The sequence below is a fragment of the Ornithodoros turicata genome, chromosome 8 (assembly GCF_037126465.1).
Source record: "Ornithodoros turicata isolate Travis chromosome 8, ASM3712646v1, whole genome shotgun sequence".
NCBI lineage: Eukaryota > Metazoa > Arthropoda > Arachnida > Ixodida > Argasidae > Ornithodoros > Ornithodoros turicata.
In genome coordinates, this window is record NC_088208.1 from 38180294 (window position 1) to 38192451 (window position 12158).

The following is a 12158-nucleotide window of genomic DNA, read 5'->3' on the forward strand; positions in this document are numbered from 1 at the left end:
GTTTTGCGAAATACATATGTCTACAGCCCGTGTTGTCTCGATGGATCAATTTGTCCGTCGCCTCAAATTGTGATGTCTAATACTGTTGAATGTGCGCTGATGGCGGTAGCTGAAAGAGTCGACATTTTGTCGCACGTCCTCTCCTGGTGATCCAAAGTTGTTTCCTCGATCGGCCACTGGCGTCGCTCATGAATCACAATCAAGGTTGCCAGACCTTCTCTAAAGGTACCGTAAAGCAGCAGGCAGACAGTCTTCCCTTTTTTTTGCGACGTAGTTTAACAGCTTGTTGCTTGTGAACCCACCACAACAAGTTATTGCAATTTGCAAGTAAAATTGCGGTAAAATGGCTCGGGTCGACGTCTGGTGGGAAATATCCCAAATTTTGTCAAGCAACAGTGATCTATGTTCCCATGAATGTTCCGGACTGGCTAGCTGTTGAACTACGTAGCCGACACGTAGCCGACTCTCTCTTTTAGACCCAGTGTTATGCGCATGCAATGTAGTTTTGCTGCCATACTTGACGAGCAATGCGCTGTTGGTGGATACTTCAACACAGTGTAAATATTTTCAATCTGAATTTGAGCTTCATGCAGGCGCTTTTACCTACGCCGACGCCAGAGGTGGTTGAAGATGCTCGTCAGAGGTGGTCGGGTTAAATCTGCATTTCGGTGCCCCGTTTTTGCCTCATTTTGAGCGGATATCATTCGAGGCCAGGAAGAATTCCTGAGCATCCTGGAACGCGTGGCGGCAGAGATTCACCGCAGTCTCGTCACGCACCCTTCAGGTCGTACGGGTATTCGGACAGGGAGGGGAGAGAAGATTGGGGGCGCGGAAAGAAGACGATTTGGGAATACGAAAGATTTGAAGGAGGATCATACCGGCGAGCTCTCGTGCGAGGATTCCTGTTTGCATACGCGTCTCGATTGGACTTTGAAGGAGAGCAGCTTGAATACAGATTTTCGATCGGAGTTTCTATTCCATTCAAATTGCGTGAGAATCTCGAAAGGGCTTAAGCGATCCAGAATCGGCTGTTCTGTTATCTGTCAATATCGCCGTTGAAATGTGCGCGCACTCTGTAAAGCTGTTACGAAAAGACCAGCCTAGAAGATATATTCACCAGTGCTTTCTTGCATTCACACTTGCGTGTTTGTAGGAAAGCACAAAAAGTAACCATGCACATCGCATAGCAAGAAATTCCCTTAAAGGAGTTGACACACGCCCAGTTGATGTGGATAAATCTAAGAGTGGTTGGTTGCGTCGACATGAACCAGAGATCTCCGGCACTGAGGCGGTCGCTGGATGGTCACGTGATTACGAGCACCAATACGAATGGCCCCTTGCTGTGACTTTGGAGACCGAGCTCGACGCAAAAGTGTGTTCAAGAATCTATCTCGTTAACTACGACACGTACAAACTCCTGCTGATGCAACGAGGACTAACGCGACTGCAATCGTTGTACTGCTAAGAAAACGCTGGGATAATTTTAAACTGCGCGTAATGGTTTGCAGTAAAAAAAAACACTGTAAAAGTGCTGCTATAGCCCCACCTGCTTTAGTGTCCCAAAAAAGCGTGCGCGCGATATGTGCGTCGAGATGAGGAAGTGTCCCCGCCTTCATTTGTTTTGCTTTCTTTGTGATAAGACGGTCGTCACCAGCGTCAAGGTCAAAGCGGGGGAAAGAAAGGTAAAGCAAGAGGCGGGAACACTTCCTCCTCTCGCCGTACCTTCCGCGCGCGTTTTTTTGCGACAATCTAGCAGTCGGGGCCAAAGCAACGCTTCTACTATTTTTTAGGCAATTTCTGTTGCTGCACTGTGCATAGTTATTGTTGGGTCTGCGGTCATCCGTGGACGACTTCATATTTCTGTAAAAAAAAAAAAGTCAGATTCGCTTTGCAATTTTCGAAGTTCGATTCATAAAAATAAATTTCCCTCAATTAAAAAAAAATGTCCGAAGTCTTCCTAAATGGCGGACAACGTTTCCAGAAGGTAACTGCCTAAATTCCCACAATCCTCAACGAGTACGTCGCCAGTTCGAATTTTTTATCACTTTATGTGAAACACCCTGTACAATCCGTGCACTTCAGCGAGTTCAGTCCTCTCGCAAAAGAAATCAGTACGTTTCAGCGTTCGAAGTTCACAATCAAACTCAAAGTCGATTCTCGTGGCGTTGCCGGTGGCAGGCTCGTCGCGTGAATGATGCATAAATCACACTAATTTTTTTCCTGTGTATTTCGAGAGTCATTTATTTTAATAGTCTGAAGGATCCGCATGGAATGACGACATGCCCAACTGGATCGCAGACAACGGCCACAAACATTGGAAGTCCGAGAACGACCGTCTGCTTATGTCGGCAGGCCCACGCCACGACGAAAGAAGACTTCGCTCTCCCGCCCTGGCCAGTCTCGTTTGCAAGATATAATATAAGGTAGCATTCAAATGGCCGCAGTTGCCTAGTGATAATCTCACCTAGCAAACACGCCCGGTGCTAACCTTTCTGGGCATTCTTCTCACAGTCGCGCAGACACATGACCTGAAACAATATGGAGTGGCAGCCGCCAGCGGGTTCTCAAGCGACCCTCCGTACGCTGAGCTGTACACGGAAGAAGGGTGAACACAGAAGTCGCGTTGAATAACCTGCCATAAACGCTTCTGCACCCACGGTTACCGTGCCGCCATCTATCGTCCGAGATGAGTTTCCGGCGCAGATTACAGCAGTTTCCGAGGGGATAGCGCAATAATGCTATCGCATTAAAGTAATGCCTGTTCCGCAGTAGTCTGACGTCAAATACAATACGTGTAGAATACAATGAACCCCCTTTACCAAAGTGTCACAACCGCTCTAATGTTCAGCGCCAAGGTCTACGCCCCACCCGTTGCTCTTTACTGTCGTAATACCTGGTCATACCCATTTCCATGACCGCACCAGACCTTTCTGCACCCCCAATGCCACACCACACCTGCTAGTGCTCCATGCAAACAGATTTTTTAATATTTAAGATCAGTTCACCTTGTTGGAAAACGATCTCTAAATGATGAACAACATGATGAAAACATCCTATCGCTGGCACTGGGTGGCGTCTCGCTCTGTTGCTGGCTTAGCTGCAGCAGCCTCTCGCCTTCCCGCGTCAATTCTTGTTCAGATCCACGGAAAATTGTTTCTTCAACGTCGACGTCTTCTTTCCCGCTAAATATGGGAATGAGCCAGAGATACCAGCGATCACCGAAAGCCTCCTTGAAATAGTTGTGGCGACGCACAGCGTACGGAGATGGACGGCTGCTTCCACGGGTATGGTGCGTCGCCTGTAGTGTTGTCCGACGAGAGTGAAGCAAGATGCAGTGGCAGCCAAGCATGAATGAAACGCATACGAAGAGCGGGATAGTTATGAGAAACAGCAGCACCATCTGTTGGGAAAAATCAAGAAATTATACACTTAAGAGCGTGAAAATGGCAGCGCGGGCATTGTTATCGGTTCTTAAGCTAGACAGGTTTCCCTGGGATGCTTGCAGTACGTATTATATCTCTCTTGGTAGTGCGACATGGGGCTCTGAGTCAACGCAGTCCACATGTAGAAGGCCTACTTCTAGAACTGCTCCCCACTTTCACGTCGTCTCCGAATTGATAGGAAGCGTTGTCGTCTGCTAAAGAGGCGTCTCGTCTGCTCCAAGATGCGGGCACGCAACTGCATCATTTGCGAAACCGTCAATCCGTGCGAAATCGTGTTATCATGAACAGCAGAGTTTTTTTGATTGTTTTTGTGTCGTGTCCATTTGATTCCTCATTAGTCTGCATTAGGCTCTGAAGGATTTTTCCCTCTGGCATATGGTTTTGATTACCACGTCTGTGAAGAATCAAATGGTTTCGCGTGACTGTTACTGTCTGGGCATCTAGAAGCGACGTGAGACGTGCACAGGGATGCCATGCGTTAGCTTCTGTGGCGTTGTGTAAACGGCGATGGATCTCCGAAGGAAGTGACGTGACAGACGCCGTAGTAGATGCAACGTTCTTTCGCGTCTCGAACTGCGTACTATATCTTGGGTCCTTGCGACTGTGTCAGTAAATAAACTGCTGTACCAGTGCTGCAGTATAATAAACTGCTGTACCTAGCTGTACTAGTCCCATATGGATGTCGCCACCACACGTTCTTATTGGAGGAGGTAAGGCATGCAGACATCTGGACAAAAATAAAGAACGACTCTTTCGTTCAAAAATGAAAGAGAGAGATCGCTTACAAGCCGGTCCCTACTGCATAGTTTATGATGCACTTTTCGTTAAATAACTCAGAATTGCGGACCTGAATGTCTGCACCGTATGGCCGTGGGCGCTTGCGGTGAATATGTAACGTAACGCATGCAGGCAAAATGCACGCACCAGAGCGTGAACAAATTGACAGCGAGATCCAATTTCCAGAACCACGGTGAAATTGATCAATATCTTTACAATCCCCTGAAACAGGTCGGTAAGATTCATCCAGCGGTGATCAAAATGGTATCACCATGTGATACAACAAATATGACATTGAGGGCTAAATATGAACCCAGTGTAGCACAGCTCATTAAGGTCTCATGTACTGGTAAGGGTAAACCTTTGTAGTGTCATGAGGACACTACGCAATTTTTGCCATGAAGACCTTCGTGCCTGAGAATATATTCTCGTAAAATACTACTACTTTACGTGACGTCGAACTGGAATATGCACACTGTGTAGCTATCGGTGTATGCCCATTTCATCGAACCCCTTTTCGTTGAACGCCGTTTCATCGACGCCTGACTAAGGTTAGGTCAGGAGAGCCTTTTACGTATTTCACACGTTGTCGCAAGAAAAAGCGGCGGCCACCGGTTCGATGAAACGGCTTTCGATGAAACGTCCATTTTTCGACGGAATGGCGTTCGATGAAATGTCGCGGAACCCTAGCTATTTCCCTGCAACATAAGTGCTCCTCGTGCTAGCCTTTCGTCTCACCTGCTGGCCATTCTGCAACGCGCACGAGAGGGACGTGTTCCGGACGGACGCTAGTCTCATTGGGCGCGTTAAGTGGCTGCTCCGGAGCGCGAGTGTTTGGCACTCCTGCCGTTAAGTGGTTACGCTCGCTCTCCGAGCTTCGTACGCGAGCGCGCTATTCACGTACCTGCTTTTGGAGGGTGCACGAAAAGGGGGTATCATGCTCCGTCACGTGACCTCTTCCCTCCCCTCCACGAGAGCGAAGAAAGAGAACGCAGGACGTGGGGCGGCAGCAGAGCAGAGAGAGTAGAAAAAAGAGAAAGGGAGAAACGGAAGCACAGTGAGCGTGTTCAAGCGTCCAAGTGCCGTTTACTAGCTGCTCCAGGAGCACGAAACTCGGAGCGCCCGAGCAGGAGTAAGAGAGCAGCTACTTAACGCGCCTAATCGTAGGATACGAACGTGCGCGCGAGCGCATAATGACGTCTCGTACCTCTTCGCGAAACCGAAACTTGCATTCTGAGCCTTTCAGTGAAGCCGTTTTATGAAGCTTTTAAAGCGATCACTTTTTGAGTACAGTGCAGACAACTTTTAGGCATAGCTCTTACCTGAACACGATCTGTTATCTGTTGTTCCTCGACGTGCCAGAAGCGCACAAAATACTCGCACGCTGTTATAGCCACAAAGGCGACGAAGACGAAGCCGTAGGCCAAGAAGAGAATGAAGTACTTGTGGTTGCTGTACGAGACGCAGTTGTTGAGCCACTTGCAGTGATGGTCCATGCGGGGAACGCAAGTGGCACACTGGTTGCAGTGGTACGTCCTCTCTGGGCGAAGGAGTCTGCAGACGTCACAGTACTGCACCTGGCCGTTGAGGCCCCGGCAGGATATGGGCAGATCCGCAGCAAGACGCTCCAGAATATTCTGCATAGATCATGCATGTGATTGTATGTGCAGGGAAAATATATATCTGGTGTCGAGAGGACATTTCGGAGGGGACATCGGAGAGGACATTTCGATCATGCTCAGCACATTGCATTGTGATATGAACAAACGATTCAGGACAGCATTTACGTAACGTCGTCTTTATGTCGCATTATATGGTGTTACAATAGACACTACCGTGCCAATATTGCTGCTGGAGACCATGGCATTCGGCTACACGAATAGCACGTTTACGTAACAAAGCAGCATGCCACGCCAATAAAGTGGACGGTACAATATCACGGAATTATTTCATGACAAAGCTTTCTTCATCATGTAGTTCTCTAACTTACTGCGTTACACCTTTCGATACAGAGGTACGCGTTCGCATTATATGATGATCACATTGCATGGTATTGCATCTGGTTACGTTAGAGCGCCGTAGTAGAATTAGATAGCACTATATGCTTAATTTACATGACCAATCAGTGGCATGTAGATATATTTTGGCGGACATTGTACAGGGTCAGTTCGGCGAGTAATAGAGATTAGGTGACGTTCTCCTACAATGTCATTATATACAGGGTGTGTGCAGAAAAACATGACCCGCATTTTTACATGTAACTCGTTGTCTACTTAGCCGAGGAACTCCCGGTGGCGCACGACGGCGTATTTATGCGTGCGAAAGCTACAAAAAAATCCTGGAAGCCATACTCAGTGTAAAAAAATTAACTGAGCGCGAAAACATGGGCTTCCATGCATTAGAATAGGGCGGTCATGACAGTGCATGGTAGTGCATTTCGGTCTCATGAGAGTTATGTGCAGGCACCGCTAGGGGTACTGCCGATGAGCATCCATGTGGGACATCGTTTCGATTTGTGCACCGATAGCTCCCCTAGCGGTACTTGAACACAACTCTCCTACGTGCACCACGTTGCCCTTTCACATACACCCTATTGTCCACCATGTTGCCCTATTCTGATGCACGGAAGCCGACGTTTTCGTTGTTCCGTTTATTTTTTAAGCTGGGTATGGCTTCCACAATTTTTCTACAGATTTCGCACGCATAAATGCGCCATCGTGCGCCACCGGAAGTTCCTCGGCTAAGTAGACAACGAGTTACATGTAAAAATGCGGGTCATGTTTTTCTGCACACACCCTGTACTTGCATAGGGTGGCGACAGTATCCTGTTAACCTCGAATGGCATAGTTAAGTTGTGACGCGGGTAACACTTAGGTAACAGACTGAACGCCGTGTTAGCGTTCTACAGATAATGGCGCACATTGTAAGGGACATGTATACATTATGCAAATGCCAAGTAAGGGGGAATCTACGACTGCATTGTCCTTTCAGATTAGATGCCATTAAGTTCCGGAACTCGACAAACGTGTACATTGTCTCTGCCAGGAAAAACCAAGGATGTAGTTCCGTTCTTGGGACCACTGGCTTTTTTTCAAAGAAAAAAGAATAAAAACAAAAATCAAATGCTTTTACGTGAAAGAGGAACTAATTAGTAACGAAATTAAACAGGAATTTAATTTTATCGCCCGTTTCTTGAAGGCGATCCGCCATCTTTACTGAGGATCTTCTGATCGAACCCGAGGCACAGTCTCGACGCCCGCACCGCCTAGTGCGTGCCTAGGGGGGGGGAGGGGGAATCTGTGAGGTGATTTAGCCCAATTCAACGACCCTACCTCTAGCAAGATGGCAAGTTTCGAGTCCGTTAGGCTTAGCACTCCCGTGTTTCTCCCGCGCTAAAAGTGGCCCAAGTGGGGTCGTTGAAAATGCATATATATATATATATATATATATAGTGAAGAAAAATACCATAGGCTCTTTGGCTGCACGTTGAACATATGTTTATAAGTCCCAAACGTCGCCACTGGTGTGGCGACGTTTGGGACTTATAAACATATATATATATATATATATATATATATATATATATATATAGACTACAAGTAATGAAGAGACTTGGGAGGCCGTATAAGGGTTAAAAACACTTGCTACTTTTATTACATTAATAATTAAGGGGGCGCTAGGAATAGATTTACAGTTAGGGGTCGACGTTTCGGCAGTCAGCGCTGCCTTCAACAGAACTAAACTTGGAAATAGGTGACAAGGGCTTATATACAAGGGAAAGGGGGAAAATGAGAGGGGAACAGTGCACGTGGAGCGGAGTTGGTGATGTTGCAGGAGCGTTGTTGCTAATGGTCCATTGAGCACTTGCAGGAGCGTTGGCTGTCCCAAGTCTCTTCATTACTTGTAGTCTATTTGTTTTCGCGTCCATCTGTACTCAGTTATACATTCATATATCCCCGCGATGGCCGCCGACCGAAGAGGACCCAAGAAGCCCATAAGGAAGTATCCTTCTTTTGCCCCTGCCAACGCTCCTGCAAGTGCTCAATGGACCATTAGCAACAACGCTCCTGCAACATCACCAACTCCGCTCCACGTGCACTGTTCCCCTCTCATTTTCCCCCTTTCCCTTGTATATAAGCCCTTGTCACCTATTTCCAAGTTTAGTTCTGTTGAAGGCAGCGCTGACTGCCGAAACGTCGACCCCTAACTGTAAATCTATTCCTAGCGCCCCCTTAATTATTAATGTAATAAAAGTAGCAAGTGTTTTTAACCCTTATACGGCCTCCCAAGTCTCTTCATTACTTGTAGTCTATTTGTTTTCGCGTCCATCTGTACTCAGTTATACATTCATATATATATATATATATATATAAAACTTCTAGTCCACAGAATTGTATAATTCTTACATTTTTAGATTCAGTATACGAGCCTCTCCCACTTCTACGCAATATTTACCTTCCTAACGCTTTCACTATTAAAAAAAAAAAAAAAAACGAGCGGTCCCGATACGGAACTACCCCCAAAACAAATTACCTGCGGTTCAGAAGCATCTCGGACATTGATAGCTTCGTCGGGAGGAATGTAACACTGGCGAGGCACGGGCCAGGGACGGGAGAATACGGTCCGCAGGAAGGAAAACGTGCACATGAAGAGCAAACCGTGGTAGATGGCTAGGTATATTGCGCGTTGATGATGACTCGAGATCGCTCGCAGGCACAGGGTTGACGTGTACACGTAAGAGGCCCAGGTTGCTGAGAGAAGAATCAGCAGTACGGGACACCAACGGTTGATGCAGTTGCGGATATCGTTCACTAGAGGGATGAGGCGTTGGAAATCGCTTGGCAGCATCAGTGGAACGGCTCGAGCTGTTTCTTTTTCTTCCCAAGCTGTAGCATCGTCTCTCGAGAGGGAGGCCCCCTGTAAACAAGCAGAAAGCCATAAAAGTCTGCACGGACTTCAAAAGCTGCGGCGACGGAGAAAACATTGTTAGAACATAAAAGGGAAATACATTAGAGCTGGTGATAGTCCGGACCTGGAAGAAGATGGAAGGAGATAACACGAAGCTGGAAGCAACGACCTACGTTCGCCTTTATCTGTTTGTGATAATCCGGTGCTAACTTATCGTATATCCTAGGAGCGTTATTGGACACACGTCGTGCAAACACTACAATAGGGACGACGACAACAACAACTTGCAACCTGCAGATCCACAGATGACTTTCTCTTCACCGTCGAAGTTCATTCGCCGTCCCTTGTCGCCGGCTTCTTCAACCAGGTGATGACCATTACCTATTTGGACGTGCTCCCTGTCCATCATGGCCTTACAATTACCGCTAACGAGCGTATGCTTTATCCACTGGTGATCACAAAAATCAATACACCAGTAACACACATGAATGCATGTCTCTGTGAGCATATCTGTTCGCACAAACATGAACATGAACCTCAACGCATGAAACATGCGTTGAGGTTCATGTTCGCCGACGCTGTAGTTTCAACGAAGCTAAAAACGCCAACAATAAACAACGGCGCATGCGTCGTCCGTGCTAACTCTTGCCAGTACCCATTATCCGATCCAGTGCCATTCATATGGGACTTAAAATGGTATGGTTACATACAGCTACACACTGAAAAATGTAACTATACGATCTTATTGGCTGATCAGCAACACACAGACAGTGTGCACACGACTATACCGCTGAACTTAGGAATCCTCAGCCTTTATTTACAGAATTTTAGTTAATCACCTTCCTATTTCTTTCCTCATTTCCCTATATTGCTTCCCCTCGCGCACAACTTGAGAATTGCATCACCTTGCCGCCCAAGACGTATGCAAGAACGCGATCTCCTCAGATAGTGCACATGCCACTGCAATCCCGTAGGCTTCCTGTGTAACCCTTTTGGGAATAGCAAGCCTACAAAGTGGCTAACCTTTCCCTTCTCTTTTTTTTTTGCTTTGCATTAAACATATTCCCCTTCTTCTTCTTCTTCTTCTCCCCAGGAAGATGGCCGCGATCCCTTCTATTCTTCCTCATTCACCTCATCTTTTTTAACAGTCATCCTTGTCTTTTATCTAGCTCATCCTTCTTTCATTCTTTTGTTAGTTTATCTTTTATTTCCTAATTCTTTTCTTTCCTTTTTATTTCTTTTATTTTTGTTTAATTTATTTTTCTTCTTTCTTTTTTTTTTGCGGAATAGCAAGCCGACTTCCCGTTTGGCTGACCTTTCCTTCATTTTTCTTCTTCTTTGTTCTAATAAATATATCCCCCCCTTACTATTCCTCCCGTTTAAGGACAAGTATACGCTCTAACTAAACCAAATCAGTACTATATCCTCACGTAACCACATCTGTTATAGAGTTGCTGCGCGCGTAGCCCCGTTTAACACACTTACTCTAAATTCGTTTTATTCTTATTCCGGTTATTCTTAAATAACCCTCGCAACGAGAGCTTCGGACTAAAGTCACGAGTGAGGATTAGCACGGCAGGAGCATAACGAAGAGAAGATCGATTGCGGCACTCCCTTCGTTTGTAAATCAAAGGGATGGGGGGGATGGGGAGAACTCCAGAGAGACTGTAATCCCAGCGGAGCCTTTATTTGTAACTCTGCTTAGCAGCTCCCCATTCGCGAAAAACGCCGAGGTGAGCGATTCCGCGGGGTTAAATATAACTGGAGGCTTTCAGTTTCATTTCATCCACGTTGCGTGTATACTGGATCCTTTAGAGTACGCTGTTTACTTAAATGATTAGTCATTAGTAAATCATTTATTTATTTTATCTCGAAGTACCCACGAACTGAAATATCCTTCTGGGTTCTTGCGCTATATGCAGGGTTCCGCGTTTTCGAAAAACATACGCCGGGTAAATTTTCCTTCATTCGGTTTTAATCGAAAAACACCGAATACAGAGGGACATTCCAGAACATGACAGTGATAAATTGCTGCCCATGTCCTATAAGGTTGATGATGCAGAACAGAAAACGATACAGAAATACGATGGTTGTGAAAAACGTCTGTTTACTTTTTCGTTAGCCGCAAAACGCCACCGCAGCTAATAACGCCATGTTCAATGAGCACGTCGTGCGGAAATTACATTGTGATTTCTATTAGCCGATAACTGTCGTGTAAACCATGTACACGCTAGGAAAAAGCATCGAAATACGCCGATTTCGTAAAAAACAATAAACGCCGACAAACATACGCCGAATCCGCCCAAAAAATAAAAATCGGAAACGCGGAACTCTAGCTATATGGTATTACAACGTTAACATGTAATGAAGGGTTTTTACACATATTGAAAATAAAATAGCACACGAAAAGGGGGTTAGCCAGAAACCTCCACATGTCGACTTTTAAATTGTTCAACGTTCAACGGCTTGACAATGTCAACGGTGCTACCCGGGAAAGTTTAGAATTTTAACCTATACTAACATATTCGCGGCGATCTCCGCAGTATACTAATTTATAGTATAGTATTTATAGTATTTATTAGTATTATTAGTATATTTATTAGCATTATCCGTTATTGAACTTAGTTGAAGGCTATGTTTCTGGCAGTAGCACCCAGTCACAGTTTTCTTTGACATGTGCAGCAGAACGCATTTTGGGCACACATTAATGAAGCAAGCGATGACAAAATAGCTTTCTCTTCGATTTCTGTTAACTGCAACCACACTGTCCCTATTTCTTCCACCCTGTCAGACGCCCAATCCGCCATATCCTTGCCCTCGTCCGCAGGAAGAAAGGCAATCTCGTAATTGCATTACCAGGATATCGATGCCTTCCAATGATAATTTCACGCCGCATGATCCCTTTTTTTGAAGGAAGACATTTCCCTGCCATTTGGTGGTGGGTGGCTCCTTTTTTTGTAATATACCCGGCACCGTTCCGGCAGCGCGAATAATGGTCCGCGCGCGCGGTACATATACTGCATACGATCG

The 12158-nt window shown here is 46.0% G+C and overlaps 2 protein-coding genes across 12 annotated transcripts in view; one reads left to right on the forward strand and one right to left on the reverse strand.

Annotated features, from left to right (window-relative positions):
* The window catches only part of LOC135367252 (coiled-coil domain-containing protein AGAP005037-like), a 270487-nt gene that overhangs the window by 114065 nt on the left and 144264 nt on the right, over positions 1-12158 (forward strand). The window lies entirely within an intron of this gene.
* LOC135366258 (palmitoyltransferase ZDHHC2-like) lies at positions 2970-9079 on the reverse strand. The gene is made up of 3 exons (XM_064598930.1): positions 8754-9079; positions 5543-5857; positions 2970-3400 (listed from the first exon to the last, which is right to left on the reverse strand). The coding sequence occupies exons 1-3, from the start codon at positions 9066-9068 to the stop codon at positions 3002-3004; spliced, it is 1029 nt and encodes a 342-aa protein (XP_064455000.1). The 5' UTR covers positions 9069-9079; the 3' UTR covers positions 2970-3001.